At 42.0% G+C, this 18,900-nt stretch overlaps 3 protein-coding genes across 9 annotated transcripts in view; 1 reads left to right on the forward strand and 2 right to left on the reverse strand.

Annotated features, from left to right (window-relative positions):
* The window catches only part of LOC111966582 (ankyrin repeat and SAM domain-containing protein 1A), a 118,541-nt gene extending 109,229 nt beyond the window's left edge, over positions 1 to 9,312 (reverse strand). For all 7 annotated transcript variants that reach the window (XM_070444539.1, XM_070444537.1, XM_070444536.1 and 4 more), the window contains exon 1: positions 8,896 to 9,312. In XM_070444539.1, the coding sequence (XP_070300640.1) occupies positions 8,896 to 9,071 (176 nt within the window). In that variant the 5' untranslated portion in view covers positions 9,072 to 9,312. The remainder of the gene's footprint in view (positions 1 to 8,895) is intronic.
* Positions 9,313 to 10,542: 1,230 nt separating this feature from the next.
* On the forward strand, positions 10,543 to 12,370 carry taf11 (TAF11 RNA polymerase II, TATA box binding protein (TBP)-associated factor). The gene is made up of 5 exons (XM_023991357.2): positions 10,543 to 11,008; positions 11,146 to 11,276; positions 11,382 to 11,469; positions 11,586 to 11,682; positions 11,821 to 12,370. Exons 1-5 carry the CDS (start codon positions 10,850 to 10,852, stop codon positions 11,949 to 11,951), a joined length of 606 nt encoding a protein of 201 aa, XP_023847125.1. The 5' UTR covers positions 10,543 to 10,849; the 3' UTR covers positions 11,952 to 12,370.
* Positions 12,371 to 12,540: 170 nt separating this feature from the next.
* Positions 12,541 to 18,900, reverse strand: part of LOC111966580 (bridge-like lipid transfer protein family member 3A) — a 71,367-nt gene continuing 65,007 nt past the window's right edge. Inside the window, exons 18-21 of the mRNA XM_023991341.2 lie at positions 16,927 to 17,183; positions 16,632 to 16,740; positions 16,407 to 16,495; positions 12,541 to 15,780 (exon numbers count right to left, since the gene is read on the reverse strand). Coding sequence (XP_023847109.1) covers positions 15,664 to 15,780; positions 16,407 to 16,495; positions 16,632 to 16,740; positions 16,927 to 17,183 — 572 coding nt within the window. The 3' untranslated portion in view covers positions 12,541 to 15,663. The remainder of the gene's footprint in view (positions 15,781 to 16,406; positions 16,496 to 16,631; positions 16,741 to 16,926; positions 17,184 to 18,900) is intronic.

The raw sequence follows: 18,900 nt of genomic DNA on the forward strand, positions 1-18,900 counted from the left end.
AAATGCAGATTTACAAGGCAAAGCAATTTTAGCAATTGTATTTAGATTGTCATTAAGGGAGACACCTATTGTATAAATATTGCAACTCCCCTCTTGCTGCTAACAAACATTTTTGGCCTAGTTTTCAGGCCCCGGGACCGATTGTGTTGTCATTGGGCTGGACATTTTTGCTAGACCTAGCAACCCTGCGTGCAGGGTGGGTAAAAAAGRGATTGTCCTCGTTATGAAATTATCAACATTACCTTGTATATCTAAAAATGACCATAGCACTGATTGTTCAGGTTCACCATCAGCAATAGTTTTGGTAGTTTTGCTTAAAACAATCAAAATAACATCTAAAGCCCCGATCAGCAAGTGGGCTATATAGAGCACGATAGTACGAGTCATATTACCCATACTTTTTCACATTTTTTAAAATAAATACTTGAAATTAGTGCTGAGTTTCGTGTAGGCTTACGCTAGCATGATGTTGTGATAACCGTGTAAATTGCTCTCGGACAATGTGACTATCAATATATTCGCCTGTATTTACCCCTCAAAAATGAACTGCTAATTAGCTGCTAATGTGATTATCATACAGACCTTAACTACAAATGCCTGTATCAAGCTTCACATCACTCACCAGGGCCATGATCTGAACGAGACTGCCAAATCGAGTCTCTGGGTTAACTATCTAATGTAAGCTAAATGTAGTACCCATTATCTATCTAGCTAGCTAGCTCAAAATTGCCAACATTAATCTGGCTACATCAGCTGTCTATTTGTCTGGCCATTTAAATGCATGAGACATTTTCTACACCGTTGGAGGCAGTTTATGTTAGAGAAATTAACATACAATTCTCTGGCAAAAGCACTGGTGGACATTCCAGCAGTCAGCATGCAAATTGCATGCTCCCTCAAAACTTGAGACATCTGTGGCATTGTGTTGTGAGACAAAACTGCACATTTTAAGGTGTCCTTTAACTGTCCCCAGCACAAGACACACCTGTGTAATGTCCATGCTGTTTAATCAGCTTCTTGATATCCCACACCTGTCAGCGCGTTATGTTCAGTAATGTTTTGCCTCCAAAACATCCGGTGATTTGATGTAAATTGATGTGGCTCTCTGCAAAATCACCGGATGTTTTGGAACTACTGAACATAACGCGCCAATGTAAACTGAAATTTTTGGATATAAATATGAACTTTATCGAACAAATCATACATGTATTGCGTAACATGAAGTCCTATGAGTGTCATCTGATGAAGATCATCAAAGGTTAGTGATTAATTTTATCTCTATTTCTGCTTTTTGTGACTCCTCTCTTTGGCTGGAAAAAATGGCTGTGTTTTTCTGTGACTAGGTACTGACCTAACATAATCGTTTGGTGTGCTTTCGTCGTAAAGCCTTTTTGAAATKGGACACTGTGGCTGGATTAACAAGTTTATCTTTAAAATGGTGTAAAATACTTGTATGTTTGAGGAATTTTAATTATGGGATTTCTGTTTTTTTATTTTTTATTTGGCGCCCTGCAATTTCATTGCCTGTTGTTGAGGTGGGACGCTAGCGTCCCGAATATCCCAGAGAAGTTAATTCACCTGTTTCCATACATGTTTCATTAAAACATTTCTTACAAAGGAATTGTTTAATCTAACTGCTTAAATATTTATCTGTATATGGAATTGTATGGTTTTTTTAAACTCATTTTTTAATAATCTTTACAGGAAAGTGCCACGAGCACTATCTGATGTGGAGACATTTCACTGCAGCTAATGTGGAAGGAAAAGCTATGTACATTTGCAAATACTGTGCCAAATCATATGTGAAGAATGCAACAAAGATGCAGAATCATCTGGCCAAGTACATAAAGTTCCCMCAGCGCTCACAATAAGCAACCTCTGACAAAAGTCCCTCTACTTCTATTCGAGGTAAGAAATTATGAATCAGACATCTTATCGATAGCAACAGCTCATTGTCCTCCTGGAATCAGAAGTTTTTTTGGAACGTAGTCAGAGAAATGCTGATGAATGTCTTGCTCGTACAGCATGCAACTGATTCACCTCTGATGTTCACAGGCAATGGTGTATTGGAAGAGATTTCTGAATGTTCTTCGCCCAGCATACACCCCTCCAACCAGATATGCTTTATCTACACATTTGCTGGATGCAGAGTTCAACAGAGTTCAAGTGAAGGTCAAGCAAATCATAGAGAAAGCAGACTGTTTTGCAATCATCTCTGATGGCTGGTTGAATATTTGTGGGCAAGGAAAAATMAACTACATATTCTCCACCCCTCAACCAGTATTCTACAAGAGGACAGACACAAGGGACAACAGACACACCCGTCTCTACATTGCAGATAAGCTGAAGGCAGTCATCAATGACCTTGGACCACAGAAGGTATTTGAACTGGTGACAGACAATGCTGCGAACATGAAGGCTGCTTGGTCTAAAGTGGAGGAGTCCTACCCTCACATCCCACCCATTGGCTGTGCTGTTCATGCAATGAATCAGCTCATCAAGGACAGCATGGGACTGAAAACAATGGATTCACTCTACAAGAGAGCCAAGGAAATGGTTAGGTATGTGAAGGGTCATCAAGTTATAGCAGCAATCTACCTCACCAAGCAACATGAGAAGAATAAGAGCACCACATTGAAGCTGCCCAGCAACACCCATTGGGATGGTGTTGTCATCATGTTTGACAGTCTCCTGGAGGGGAAGGAGTCTCTCCAAGAAATGGCCATATCACAGTCTGCCGATATGGACATCCCCATCAAGAGGATCATCCTGGATGATGTATTTTGGGGGAAGAGTGGTAAGCAGCCTGAAACTCCTGAAACCTACAGCAGTAGCCATTGCATGGATTGAGGGAGACAATGCCATCCTGTCTGATGTTCAGACTGCTTGCAGATGTAAGAGAATAAATCCGTACTGCCCTYCCCASTTCACTGTTGCTCCAAGCAGAGGAAACTGCAGTTCTGAAATACATCAAAAAACGTGAAGACGTCTGCCTGAAGCCCATACACGCCGCACCGTACATGTTGGACCCCAAGTTTGCTGGCAAGAGCATCCTGTCTGGTGCAGAGATCCACAAGGCCTATGGTGTCATCACTACCTTGTCTTGCCACTTTGGCCTGGATGAGGGCAAGGTTCTTGGCAGTCTGGTGAAGTACACTTCCAAGCAAGGGCTTTGGGATGGAAATTAGACAWGTTGGCACAACTGCCATATTGCATCAGCCACCTGGTGGAAAGGACTTTGTGGGTCTGAGGCTCTTTCCCCTGTTGCCTCCATCCTCCAAATCCCAACATCATCAGCCGCCTCAGAGCGCAACTGGTCCCTGTTTGGGAACACACACACCAAAGCATGCAACAGGCTGACCAATACAAGGGTTGAAAAATTGGTGGCCATCCGGGCAAATTTGAGGCTTTTTGAGCCTGACAACAAGCCATCCTCAACAAGGTTGGAAAGTGACAGTCAAGATGAAGCCTCAGAGTCTGATGCTCATGAGGTGGACATTGAGGTCATGGGAGAAGACATGGAAGCCTGAGAGGAAGACAACCAAAGCTTTAGTTTCTATACTTTACAGATGTATGTTGAAAACTTATTTGGGAGATGCGATGGATCATTGGGGGATCATTCAATATTCCATTTATTTTGTTGTTCAGTGAAATTATTCCACGTGAAGAGTCAACTCATGTAATAATGAGTCGGGAAGCAGGTGAACGTTTAATAAAACAACAAAACCAGTAACGAGACAATTCCATGTGGCTACACACCGGTACACAAAAATAATACCAACTGGTGAGTGAACATAAGAGAGTGACATAAAGGGGAGGAAATGATGAAGGTAATGAAGTACAGGTGTGAATCATAATGATTAACAGGTGGGCGTAATGATGAGTGCCAGGTGTGCATAATGATGAATGCCAGGACCGGTGGTTAGTATTCTGGCAACGTCGTACGCTGGAGGGGAGGAGCAGATGCAGAGTTCCTCTGTCCAGTGTCTGTGTTCTTTGCCCATCTTAATCTTTTATTTTTATTGGCCAGTCTGAGATTCTAAGCAATTCTGCTTAGAAGGCCAGCATCCCGGAGTCGCCTCTTCACTGTTGACATTGAGACTGGTATTTTGCAGGTACTACTTAATGAAGCTGCCAGTTGAAGAATTGTGAGGGGTCTGTTTCTCAAACTAGACACTAAATGTACTTGTCCTCTTGCTCAGTTGTGCACCAGGGCCTCTCACTCTTTCTATTCTGGTTAGAAAAGGTTTGCGCTGTTCTGTGAAGGGAGTAGTACACAGCGTTGTACGAGATCTTCAGTTTCTTGGCAATTCCTCGCATGGAATAGCCTTCATTTCTCAGAACAAGTATAGACTGACGAGTTTCAGAAGAAAATGCTTTGTTTCTGGCCATTTTCAGCCTGTAATTGAACCCACAAATGCTGACGCTCCAGATACTCAACTAGTCTAAAAGCTAGTTTTATTGCTTCTTAATCAGAACAACAGTTTTCAGCTGTYCTAACAATTGCAAAAGGGTTTTCTAATGATCAATTACCCTTTTAAAATGATCAACTTGGATTAGCTAACACAACATGCCATTGGAACACAGGAGTGATGGTTGCTGATAATGGGCCTCTGTACACCTAGATATTAGATATTCCATAAAAATAAACGTTTCCAGCTATAATAGTCATTTACAACATTAACAATGTCTACACTGTATTTCTGATCAATTTCATGTTATTTTAATGGACAAAAAAAATGCTTTTCTTTCAAAAACAAGGACATTTCTAAGTGACCCCAAACTTTTGAACGGTAGTGCATTTCCGTTAATTCCCATAAATTCCCACAAAGTTTCCACCTCTGAATATTCCTCAATGTGCAACCCTAGTTGCTAATAATCATCTAGGTAGCTGTTTGTCCAGGCTACTGATATTGCCTGGGTTGTTCAGCATGCAAAATTACTTGATGATCAATGACTGTCAAAAGTTACATGCGTAGTTCGACACTGAAGAAGAGGACGCATCAGTTGTCACAATATTAGGTATTTTCGGAGGGTAGAAAGAAAGTAATATGAGCAAAACAATTTAGTGAACAGGCGATTCGTAAGATTTTCTGACCGATGCGTGATACATTTGGATAGGTTTGGGGTCCGCCAGACCTTGCACTCGCATTTGAACCGGGGACTGATGCGTATCGGTGAATCGTTACATCCCTACCTATAGTACTATTAAACTTTTTTTTTTTTTTAAAGAGTCCATTTGTAGAAAAGAGAATGCATTTAAAAATGTATTTTCTACAGCTGACAGCTGTTTCTTCACTTGGACATTGAGCCTAGAAAATGCCCAGACTGGTCCTTGAGGACTCATAAAAATATAAAAAATGGCTGTTCTAGATGTTGTGTTAATTTAAGAGACAATACACAGCCCTTCATCTGACTAAGCTTGGTGAATGTCAGTTCGCTTAGTGCTCCTCCATGCATTTCTCTGTTATTTTCCCGTAAGTGGGAGAGCCAGGCTCACTCTTGCTCTCCCTGGCCTGCCATGGACTCAACTTACCCCGGCCCTGGCCCAGCTACAGCAACTGGGGCTCTTTGGACAACCTGGTACAGGATGTTCCGGAGAGGAGTTCTTCCTGTGGACCTCCAGGATCAAGACGGGTCATGAAGCCCAAGTGAGATCCTGGCAGTATGTTGCAGTAAATGTACAGTACACTATTTGTAAAGGCATAGCTTGCAGTTAATGTATGACATTCAGATTCAGTCATTTGTTTCACCACTTCTGCTTCTTTAGTTGGTCTTAAGCCACTGGATTAAAGCACCTCCATTGGCATAGGCCCAATCACATGTTTTATTGTAGAGAGGACGAGCACAGTGGTAGTAAAAAAAACACATCAGCAAACAATAACAGAGGTCAATTATATTGAAATGGAATTCAATTCAGGAAGTGCATTGATATTCAACTCGTGAACTGAATACCACATGGTTATCCTGGCATTGACAGTGAAATGTCATTGAACCCAACCCTGGTGAACAGGAAGCCTTATTAGGCACCACTCTGCTGCTGTTCAGTCTGAAAGGTTGTTATTGATGCCGAGCAGGGAGCAGGTAATGTTGACACTTTGGGCTGCCTGTCTCCTACCATGACAGCTGTGGGGAATGCCATCCAGTGCCAGTCCCATTCCATTKAATTATCTTTCTGTTTCAGAGTAATACAAAGCACATGTGGGGCTTCTGAACATGATGGGCTCGTGTCTGTCCAATTGAGTCTTCCATTCAGGCATTCAGGAAAAGTAGACATTCTGCAGAGCGAAGCTGTGCTCCTGCCTGGTTACAAAAGCAACAAGTCTCAACATGTGCTCCATTCCAAAGAAAGAACTGCAAAAAATTCAGCACAAACACAACACACCTTCGCCAATGATGATAGTAAATGTGGGAATAAAAAACTGTTGCATGCATTATGCAAAGAAGAGCAACTACCTATGCTGTGCCTGTGCTATAAACAGATGTCAGTGTTACAACCTACAGTAGCTGGTGGGGAAGTAGTGCAACATGAAAGTAGAATATGCATCAATTTGGGCCTAGGCCTATAGGTTAGTGCTTTTCCATCATGGAAATAAGTTGAGCAAGCTGCACACTACACAGACCAACCAACCATCTTTAGGGTAAATCCATTTGAATTCAATCACTTTATGACAATCCATTTTGATTTAAACAAAACTTTCCATACATGTTTGCCCATGGAAGAAGTGGTCAGAAAGTGTATTTTTTTACCTGAATGCCAAAACATTCAGGAGGTCAAGGTGTTCAAAGTTGACCAATTTTGCATACCCCACCATACCATGAGACATCCATGTCTTAATCACTGGAAATGATAAACGGTTGAGTTTGATAACATTTAAAACCTTACGAACAGTGTTGTCAAACAAATGGTAATTCACATTCATGCCCCTAAACGTATTGACATTTTCATTACATGTGCTAAATTAAATGTCACATACAACAGCAAACACTACCCCTGAGCCTCTCTGTGGTAAACATGTCAATAAATCTGTATAGCTCACATATACTTAGAGGCAATGCTAATGGGATATTTTAAAGGCTGAAGGGCCCACAGGCTTTCAGAGAAGTGAGTGATATTAGGCTGCAGTAGTGAAGCTTTTAACAGTCAATGGTTAGATGGTTTTATTTATTTCCAACAAGTGCTAGCCAATCATTTCCAAGAGGAAGGTTGGCAGCCATTGATTAAGCGAGCCAGACCAGATGATACAATGGGCTCTTCAGTCCATGCCCGCCCACAGATCAGTAACAGAGAGGCAGGGATGGAGGCAGCCTTGACTGAATCATGACATCCCTGAATTTCCGATTGAGAAGGTTTAATGTAATTAGCTAGAGTACAGTCAGTGTAGTGTACAGCCTGGCAGGAGTAGCACAGCGATGCATCATCTAGGGGCTTTTAGCAAACACTTGTCTCAGTCACGAGACGTAGGCACCCTGATGAGGCTTATAGGAGGTTGATTGACAGGGCTGCTGCGCACCTGTATGTTGCCAGCATTCTGATTGTCATCGGTTTATCTGGTCCTAGAATGAAAAATAACAAATTAAAGCCCTTTCCGTGGTTAACACGGTTTCTTAGCCAAAGACATGAGATGGAAGGCATATCATGGCAAAAAACCTTTGAGAGTTTAAGAGGAAGGTCCATGTTATGACCATGTTACCTCCAATCTTCTTCCATGTTAAACTTTACTGTGTAGGGTTGGGCAGTTGGTCCTTGTGCATTTCGTGTAAAAGGTTAAGGTCAGGAGGTGCTTTACCAACCCAACAGCATACAGTCCTTTGCTAGCTTGCCAAGTAGCAAAGGACCATTAACATGGCAGGTTTAAAGCACCTTGGAGTATGTTACTGAGTAGACAATAAAGGGCACCACAAGTCCCAGGGCAATGAATGACTCCAAGCCCAGTGGAAATGGCACTGACAGTCTCATAGGGCTTGAGTTAGCCTAGGTCTAGGTCATTGTGTTTTCAGTTTCCCTTTCTCATGCAACCTTTACCTGAAAGGACTGTAGAGGTGCCACCAACATTATTATTTCAGACATTGTCACCACTCAGTGGGCATTCAAGTGCACTCACTTCATCTATACCCATGTAATCCTATCAGCACAAAGAACCCTGAGCAAGATGGACTGTGGTTAAAATAAACCAATATTTTTCACGGCATGATCAAGTAAAAAACAGCATGCAACTGCCCAGGCCGCTGACAAACTGCATTCCACCAACTTGCTAGTAGAGACTAGCTCCGGGAGGGCATGGAACAACAATACCAGGGGAAGAATGTTCCATTTCACTGACAGTTTGTGTTTCATTGTCTTTATCGCGGTTTATGTGAATCAAATTAATCGTGGCATATGAGAATGAATGGGTCTGGCGTCAATATGATCAAAATACTATAATTATGTTTAGGCGTTTGTAGACAATTTTTCTCAATGACAACGGTCCAAAATGTATAGACAAACCAAAACAATTGACTAGTTAGCTACGATTAAATGGAGGACTAGAGTTTGCAATACGACATACTGGAAACATTATGATATGAATATCTTGCGTATGTAACAAGGTTTCTGTTGCATGTGGCATTTTATTTATGTATTTTGCACTGACGATCATCTAACAAAGAGGCACTCCATTGCGCATGCAACGTTAATGTGTTATTATTAAACATGGCAAGGGTCCACTGCATGGATGCAAATTAGAAAATGAATATCTACTGCTGTGATTGCAACCGAAATACAATAAAATGATTGATCAGGGGGGTTGTTTACTGAATGTAGCTTTGCCGTTTACAACACACTTTAAAAGCACCGATCGTTCTAGGTCGGAACCATCTAGCTCTGCCTTCCATTCATCCACTGCTCTCCCCTACCTGAGAAGGCTGGAAAGCGGGTGCGAAGCATTGTGACCACTGCTATTGCTGCTTCCACCAGTCCCTGATGATCCACTTCCACTTCCAGTCGATTGTCGTTTCCCAGAGAGAAGCTTTTCCACCGCGGCAAGATTTCCTGTGCGCGCCGCCTCTAGGAGTTCCTGCTCCTTCCCCATCTCGGATCGAGAAGGGGGTCGGAGGATTTGGGAAAGAGGGGTTAGAAAGCGGGAGAAAAATCCTTTGCGGTCCTCTACTAATCTCACAGACGTAATCGTTCTTTCAACGCCGAGGAAAACGATGGTTCCCTCCACAGCTGGATCAGTCTCTCCAGCGTTACAATTTCACAGAATTTCTAATCCCCCACTGTGGCTCCGGGGAAAACTTTAGTTAAGCACCACAGAACCAAATGAAACTTCCTTCGCCCTGTCTCAAGCGCGCGTCACTTCCTCAAAACTGCTCCCTATCTGACGACGTCGATCAATCAGTTTGTTCATAATCTTGCATTATTGTATTTAGTTGGTGATTATTGTAWTCCATTATATTCTACTACCAATGTTCAAGAACATAATAATAATTTTCCTACAACTACAAAAGCACATAATTCATCCAGAACATTTTTCTATGTACAAAATATATAAGTGCTGAAGTGCACAGTACATGGTCATTACATTTACATTTTTGTCATTTAGCAGACGCTCTTATCCAGAGCGATTTACAGTTAGTGCATTCATCTTAAAATAGCTAGTTGGGACAACCACATGTGACAGGCATAATAAGTACACGGGTTAGGGTTTGGTCGGCGTAGGCCGTCAATGTAAGTTCGAATTTGTTCTTAACTGACTTGCCTAGTTAAATAAAGGTTAAATAAATAAAACACCTCCTCAATAAAGTGGCTATCAATAAAGTCAGCGCTGGAAAGGGAGGGGTGGTTCAAGGTGAGGAGGGGGATTATTTAAGATACTCTTTGAAGAGGTGGGGTTTCAGGTGCATTCAGAAGATGGACAGGGACCTTCCCTCCCATAGGGGTGCAATAATAAAGGTAAAGAAATATGTTTTATTTTCACATACACTGGACAGGTGCAGTGAAATGTGCTGTTTTACATGGTCAGCCATAGTAGGTCAGCACCCCTGGAGAAAAGTATGGTTAAGTGCCTTACTCAAGTGAACAGCAACATATTTTTCACCTTGTCGGCTCAGGTATTCGAACCCGCGACCTTTCGTTTACATGTCCAACGCTAACTCTCTCTTTCTCCAGACTTTTTTTTTGTTGAGAGACGCTGAAGGAGCAATCATAAAACAAAAAATATCCGTATGGGTTCCAGAGAGTTAAATGTATTTTAAAGTTAATTATCGAGGCTATTGACATGTTGATATAGTTTAAAACGTCGATTACCAAATGACATTTAGTTAGAGCACTGATCATCTAAAAAAGAGCCTAGTATTTTCTTTCCCATTTAAACAAACACTGTAACAAGTATGACTAGTTGAATGGAAATACGCCACTGTATATAAAGCACTGGACCAAATATAACGGAATGTGTGCATCTTTTCTCAAATGACAGAGAAAGGACAGAATTATAAAATATATATATAATTGTTGTCAATGCTCTCCCAATAAAGGGCAATAGAGGGTTTAAGCCGGAAGTTGATTTCAGCAGCAGCTTCCGGCCGGAATGTTCTCCATGTTGTTTTTTGATGAGGCTTCAAAACATTTATCTTTCGCGCTTTAGATAATATTTTGCTAAAGTAACGGTTTTATTTTCTTGATCAATAAACGTGGTACACAAAATTCCACGAGGTTAGTAAGTCACGAGGACAGTAAGTGAGCGTAGCTGGCTGTGGAGTTGTTTGCTAGCAGTTAGCTAACTTGTTTATGTTTCTCGAGTCAAACATTTCCGTTTTGACTGTTGCATAATTATACATTAGATTGGTGTGGTAAGATTTCGAATGAGTTATGGCAGACCCAGCTAGGATAAAGACTGAATCCAACTCGGAGAAATCATTGGCTGCTAGAGGAAGCCCTAAAACCGAAGACACTGAAGAAGTGCCTGTGACCTCGGATGCAGACACCGAATCAAAAGATTCCTCCTCACAATCACTCAAACACAAACAGGTAAGTGGGTTTTTAGAATATCTATAAAAAGTGTATTGAAACATTGGCCCTACATCCACATTCAAGATATAGTAAACAATTTCTTACTTTTCTACAATATCTACAATCCTTTGTTTACTTTGCATGACCTGCTGAAGGACTCTGTGGGTGGAGATGATGAGGATGAGGGAACCTCAGATCAACCTGCTTCCAAAAAACTAAAAGTGGAGCCTGAGAAGAAAAAGGAGAAGCGCCAAAAGGTTGACGAGGATGAGATACAGAAGATGCAGTAAGATTCTGATACTGTCATTTGTGTTTGTGTGGTATCTGCACTAAGACAATTATTTGTTGCAAGCATTCATACTTTAACATTTTTCCCTCTGGTGTTGTCCAGGGTTTTGGTCTCATCCTTCTCTGAGGAGCAGCTTAACCGCTATGAGATGTATAGACGCTCTGCTTTCCCAAAAGCTGCCATCAAGAGGGTAAGACCTTTAGGCACATATGTAATTATATTTAATCAGAATCAGTTAAATTTTAATATTACATTTCACTGATGCTTGTATTTCAATGTATGCTTTTCTTTACCTGGTTGATACAGCTGATACAGTCCATTACAGGATCTTCAGTCTCTCAAAATGTGGTTATCGCCATGTCTGGTATTTCCAAGGTCTTCGCTGGAGAAATAGTGGAGGAAGGTCAGTGAGGGACATCACTGAGTTAATATTGACTAGTTGGCCAGCTATGAGATCTGGATCGTTTGTCTTGTATCTTAACCAACGAAGGCTTTGACGCATTTTGACTACTCTGACATGCTTTTCTGTTTGGTCCTGCAGCTCTGGATGTGTGTGAGAAGTGGGGGGACACGCCTCCCCTGCAGCCCAAGCACATGAGGGAGGCTGTTAGGAGGCTGAAGAGCAGAGAGCAGATCCCCAACACCAAGCACAAGAACATCCTCTTCCACTGAGCCACTCATGCCCTGCTGATTATAGATAGATCCAAGCGGTGATGTATTCACCTTTCAGATGGTGGCATCTTACACACCACTTTCATGTTCATTCTGTATTCCAATGTCCATTGGTTTGGCCATGAAGGCAAGTGCAGTATACTGTTGTCAGGAACTCCAAAGTCAACCTTTGTGTTACATTTGAGGGCATTTCTTGGATATACTAATGGTCAATAATAAAATGACCACAGCATCAAGGTTTGTGCCAATGTTCTAAAATACATTTTATTATTTGAGCTGTTGGTGAAGCATGGAAGTATCCAAAACTAGTCACTTCTAGTACTTCCTGGAAAAAAGTTGTTTCAGTTAAACCATTTTATTAAACAATTTTATTAGAATTGTGGGCCATATTTCAATAAATAAAAGGACACATTTGTTAATGATTTATCTTCTCTTGTTAGATGAAGACCGGTAAAGTCTCGTAAGATGAGTTTGTGTGTGCATGTGTCTGACTTTAAACCTGGTCACTGGCCAATAAATGCGTAATACAACCATACTGAGTAAATAGTCACCCACCACCCTACACTGAATATAGACAGCACACAAATAATGACAAAGTTGGTTCAATAGTTTATCACTTTGAAACATTTCACATACTAATTTGGTTCACAGAACCAAGTTTAGTCTTATTCAATGATGTGATGACTTCTAAGCAAGTGTTACATAATACTGTCAGAGGGCCTCCCACAACATTAGTATCAGGAAAATATCGGGGATGATCCTCTAAGTGATTCACATTAAGCAAGTGCATTTTCTAGTGAACATACCACACTTAAAAGTGCAAATAATCCACAAGGTATAGAGCAAAAGAACAATCAGTTCAGTTACAATGCATGCACTCACTCCTTCCACAACAATGATAATATTTTTGCAAKGTCATTCTGATGACTAAGACGGAAGAGAAAGCAGCCCATGTAGGGAGGGGCCGGGTGTCCCAGTCCCACCCCCATACATCATGGTAACCCAAGTAAGATAAGGGATGCAGTAGAAGTGTAACTTGACAGGCAGTGAGGAGGGAGCTGGCTGGGGGCAGAGTGGGCACCCTGCTGCGGACAGAGAGGTACTAACAGGGTTGTGCTAAGGAGGGGGTGAGGGTTGATTTTTAGACACACTTAGTCACAGTCAATCACATAACTGCATCCTTCCAACTGGGGATGTCATTTTCATTCCCCATCACACTGACAGCCAAGGCCATGCCAAAAAGCAAATATCAGCAAGAAAATTGGGGCGCAGCATGTGTTTGAGGGTTGCTGATATTATTAAGAACGGAATCACTGCTTTGTTACACTGACTATGAGACCTTGAGGGAATTTTCAAATACAAAACATGCAGGATGGGAAAAACTGAACCATTAGACCATTTTTTATTTGATAACTTTAGGCATTTGTACATAAAAAATAAAAAAAAKCTCTCAGGATATGGGCAAAACAGACTTCCTCCTATTGCTTCATGCTACTTCCCACAATTAGAAAGTAACACTGTCATTCATATTCATATTGGAAAGCAACCAGAAAATCAGTGGCATATTATTCTGACCACCAGAGGTCTCAAGCTACCACTCAGAAGAGAGTGGAGAATGATGCTAAAGCTCAACTGAGGGTTGTTTAGTTAACTTGTTAGCACTGTACCACATACACAAACAAGTCTCTTGATCCATTTGAGTTTCTCACAACTCACACTTGTTTTGCGGAATGTGACTTGGATCTAAGTAACGTTACTCCAATGTCTCTCCTCTCCCTCATCAGGACCAAATACTAATCTAAATACTAAAAAACATACAAATAATAAAACTTAAATACTTTTAAAGTCACCGCCACATCATATCCTAGAATTGCTACAAAAATATATAATTAAATCATAACCACATCATTAAATAATACTAGAAATGATTCCAATTAGTACAAAGACTTCACGACTTTTACATAGTAATAGAAAGATACCCAATGGGTGGAATACATCAACAAATTGGCATTAGTGCACCTGTCAGTTTTACTGTAGATAAAAGGATTAGTATTATACATATATTGTGCATATATAGACAATTAAGATTCATTATCTCTATTCTTTGATCTGATGGCTGTGCCACTGGTGTTTGTTTGAAATGGCTAGTAGCTACACTGTCTTATGGAAAATCATTTAAAAAAAGACAATAGCTGCAAAAAGTTAAATTCATGTTACATGCCTGTAAAAGTTAATATCAAAAGAATAACACTACATTTCATCCATGCAGTGAGGTATTAGTAAATGCCTAGAATGTGTGTTTCTCCATGCAGATGAGTGAGTTAAGGAGATCAAGTAATACCGGTCTGAGGGCAGGGTACACCTCATGTAACAAACTAAATGAGTTAACGTACCACAACTATTGTGGAACCTTTCCTCAAAAGGGTTGCGTCAGCTGAACATTAAACGAAGAATACAAATATAGTTTTACAGTCACAAAATGTAATAGTTTTTTTTATGATGCAAAAATAACACTGGGGAATGACCTGGTGTCTGAAAAAGTGTGAACAGTGTGGAGACAGCTTGCCCTACCCTGTGATACACAACCAATCAATCAAAGGGATAGGTATGCAGGTTTGTCTGGTGCTCCCATTCACAGGAGCTCCATGGATACAGTGCAGTACTGCTTGAAGTCAAAGTGCTTTTCTTTCCCTACTCTTCTATTTAATACACTATGGTCCTAAACAATGGTTACATTAACGCATCTAAGATACCAGCTCCTAACTATACAGACCTACCAGCTCCTAACTGTACAGACCTATATTTATGTACAACTATGGACAGGACCTACTTAACATTGACAAGCAGTTTTATCTTTGAAGCTTTGTGGATGTTTGTAAATTCACACACCAAGATTCCTAAAACACTAGTGATCTTCACACAGCATGCCTGACAGTGAATGATTTGTACAGGAAAACATATCATCAACAGACTTCAATTACAACTCTGACTGTTCTCTGGCATATAAGACACAGTGCATATAATTAAGCAATAAGGCACAATGGGTGTGGTATATGGCCAATATACCACGGCTAAGGGCTGTTTTTATGCACAACGCCTTGCACACAGCCCATGGTATATTGGCCATATACCACAAACCCCCGATGTGCCTTATTGCTATTATAAACTGGTTATCAACGTAATTAGAGCAGTAAAAATAAATGTTTTGTCATACCCGTGGTATGCGGTCTGATATACCACGGCCGTCAGCCAATCAGCATTCCGGGCTCTAACCACCCAGTTTATAAGACACATTTTGGCATGTGTTCTTCAAATCAAAGATAAATGGCCATTGAGTTGCAGCCCAACAATGAGTATTCTCTATGGTGGTTTAAATTAAAACTGCTTTTGTACAGCAGAAGGGAACACGTTTAGATTGTCAGATGAAAATAGTACCTGTTATGTACCTCAGAGTGTAAAGAGTGACTCCAGTGGGGCTTCATGTTAATACAAGGGCCCCCTATGTGTTCTCTGGAAGTGACACACTGTTTGTACAATTCATTACAAGAGCTTGAGCTGTCGAACTACCAGAGTGGATTCCACCATTGGGTGCTCATCTTTGTTGTTTACAAATTGTCATATGCCTGGGTCCAGACATTTCATTCAGTTCCTTTACTCCCTTATTGACGCAGTGTCAGTATATCGCCCTCTGCTGGTCGGGGGAGTAAAGAGGTCACAGGTCAAACATGGGGTTGTACTTCCTGACCTCCAGGAGGAGACGTTCTCGGTCAGTGAGGGCTTGAGAGAGGGCCAACTGAGCCTCCAATAGCTGGGACCCCAGGGACGGACTCTGAAGGGAAAATGTTGTCGGCTTTATTAGTTTTCACTTCTAGATAACGTTTCTCTGCTAGGGCAAGTAGCCAGATATCTATTCAGCTATAATTGGAATACCTGCTGCCCTGATTTGTCCCCTCATAGCCTTAACAAGATAACCAAAACAGGAGAACTACAACTGTCTTGTTGGCAACAGATTTTTCAACTATTACAACAGGAATACAGGATCTGTATAAGTAGATGGTAGATGGAATTGTGGACTTACCTTCATCTAATCATCCATCATTTAACTTACAGCATTCCAGCTAAGCCCTATGAGTATGTATTTCTAAATCAACGGTTTCACACACATTTAAGGTAAAAAAACATAGCTACTGTAAGTACAATGCAACTATTGTAGGGACTGTGCTATCATAAATAAACACCATCTATGCTACGCTTTCATTTTACACGGCGGTGAGAACTAGCCTAATCCTTACTCACCCTAACACAATCATGTTTTTGTTAACAGCTTGTGCTGTCTGTTTATCTTGAGTCATTATCTTGAGTTCATTAACCCTGTAATAATCTGTAATGGGTGAGTGAGCCAGAGAGTCAGTGGTTACAGAGAATGTAAGTATTTAGGTTTTTGAATGCTCATACCTTGCTCTGCTGTGGTTGGACAGAACAAGAACTGTCTGGTTTCTCCAAACATACCACAGCACCACCTGCAGAGTCTGGGCCTGCACCACCTGCAAGACCGACAATATATATTGAAAAAACAGATGACTCATAACTGTTATTCCATATCAATCAAGCAGTGAGAGACAAAATAATTGTAATCATAGTGATACTCAAAAGCATGTCTGTGTCCTCTCCCCCAATCACCTTTGATTCTCAACAAGCCATCATCAGAGCGCTCCAGAACCACCTGGTCTATGGTGAAGGTGGCAGGTTGGGGCTGGGGGGCCGTCGGGTAGATCTTGGGACCATCATCCTGAACAGGAATGGACAACACTGGTTAGCTCCATGGCATGGATAGCAGGCTAACTGTCATTTATTCAATCGGTCTCCTATGGATCGCTGTTGGGGTCTTACCACGTATAACAACCATAGGGTGCACGTCAAATGACGTTATTTGACCCCAACAGAGTTCCATAGTCTCCCTGTCCCACCAGCTGACCTTCAGAGTGATGGTGACATTGTCCAGGCGGATCTTCATGGGCTGGACATCAGCACTGAGCTCATCCTCCAGGAAGGGCCCCAGGGTAGCCAGGGTGGAGGCCAGGAGCTCCGCCCGACAGCCCTGCACACCCAGCTCCAGGTGACCTACCAACGCAGAGAGGGGACCGTGCCGTGCTGCAGAGGGACCCATCTCCATTCGCATGCCCACCACTGGAGCTGACCTGCAGCGCTGTCTCTGGTCCAGGGTGGACCCACCTGGAGATTAGGACATCAAGGAAAGTGTGAGTTATATAGTCAGAAAATGGGTACTACGGATATGGATCCCTGCTAGTCCGTTGGTTTCCATGATGACGACTTGTGCATGTCACTTCGGTTAATTGTGGGTTCTTGAGTGGCTCAGGAGTCCGAGTTTTGAAGCGCAGACTCTGAAGCATGAAGGACAGACATGTGCTTCCGCTGGTGTTGTGGGTCCGGTTGTGCGGGAATGGTGCTTTGATCTGGCTGCAGTTAGATGGTTGTTTCTGTCCCTCTCGAAGTGGTCTACTGCTGTGTGGGTTTTGGAGTGCCAGGTGGATCGGTTAGAGGTGATGTCTGTGAGTTGGCTGGGCTGGATATGGCAGAAATTGAGGTTGTGTTTAAGGTTGTCTTTGATGCGCTTTTTGGGTCGGCCTGTCTTCTGGTGCCCCTGCTGCTGCTCGCTAAAGAAGATCCTTCTTCAGAGATGATGTTGGGGCATCCTGATGGTGTGGCAGGTCCATCGGAGCTGTGTCTTAATGATCTTAGCTTTAACGCTGGTGCTGTTAGATTTCTGCAGTATCTCCAGGTAGGATACCTTGTCTTGCCACTGGATACCCATTATAGATCTCAAAGATTGTGTATGGAATGTCTCCAGCTGTTTGACCTGGAGACTTTACAGGGTCCAAGTTTCACAACCATACAACAGAGTTGTGACGACTACTGCATTGTAGATTTTCATATTTGTGGAAAGTGTGATGGTGTGATGATTTAGTATCCTGTTCCTCAGCCTCCCAATGACTGGCTTGCTTTCTGGATTCTGCTAGTTATTTTTTGGTTGAGTGAGCCATCCTTGGAGATGATCCTTGGTGCTCCCCCCAGATATGTGAGGTGGTCAACATTCTGGAGCTCAGATCCACTTAGGTGGATGCTGTGGACCACTGGGTTGGAGAGGGGTGATGGTTGACTGAAGACTACAGTTTTTTCTAAGCTGATGGTAAGACCGAAACTCTTGCAAGCTTCAACAAAGTTGTCTGCGAAAGACTGGAGGTCTGCCTCCGTTTGTGCGATTAGGGCACAGTCATCAGCAAAGAGGGCCTCACAGACAAGATGTTCTTGTGTTTTGGTCTTTGCTCTGAGCCTGTGCAGGTCGTAGATTGAACCCTCATCCCTGTATCTGATGTAGATGCCTTTGTTGAGGTCCTTAGTGGCGTGGTTGACGAGGGCAGTGAAAAAGAGGTTGAACAGCATCGGGCCCCAAGACACATTCTTACTTGATGCTGTTGGAGATGGGAAAGGCTTCAGAAATATCACCACCACAGTGGATCTGGCCTTGAATTCCGTCATTGAGTAGGATGTTGACTAGTGTTTGTTGCCTAGATGCTCGTAAAGATCTAAGTAGTTGGCTGAGGGGTCGACAGTGGATGTTCTGTTTACGTGATTGTCTAAAAGTAGCATTGAGTCTTCAGTTGTAACATTGGATCGAGAGAGTAAGATGATTACATGAGTCATTATGTGACTWTATGAGTGTATGAGTGATTCACCGATGGAAGAGAGAAAGTAAGAGTAGGTTGGGAGRGTTCTTTAACAAAAAGAACAGCTATTATTGGAGACGTTGAGTGAGAGTGGCTTGTGACAGTTGTTCAGTTAGACTGATGCTATAGTAAGGTGCAGTGTCTTTAGCTAGATAAGTTCTATTTCATTCTGGATGACTGTCAAGAGGCATTGTTTATTATCC

The sequence above is a fragment of the Salvelinus sp. IW2-2015 genome, linkage group LG7 (genome assembly GCF_002910315.2).
Source record: "Salvelinus sp. IW2-2015 linkage group LG7, ASM291031v2, whole genome shotgun sequence".
Lineage (NCBI taxonomy): Eukaryota > Metazoa > Chordata > Actinopteri > Salmoniformes > Salmonidae > Salvelinus > Salvelinus sp. IW2-2015.

What these genes read in the sequence shown, in the direction of transcription:
- taf11 (XM_023991357.2), top strand. Translation starts at nt 10,850, where the DNA reads ATGGCAGACCCAGCTAGGATAAAGACTGAATCCAACTCGGAGAAATCA. An exon ending in CAAAAGCTGCCATCAAGAGG is followed by an intron (nt 11,470 to 11,585) that starts GTAAGACCTTTA and finishes TGGTTGATACAG; the next exon opens with CTGATACAGTCCATTACAGG. An exon ending in TGGAGAAATAGTGGAGGAAG is followed by an intron (nt 11,683 to 11,820) that starts GTCAGTGAGGGA and finishes TTGGTCCTGCAG; the next exon opens with CTCTGGATGTGTGTGAGAAG.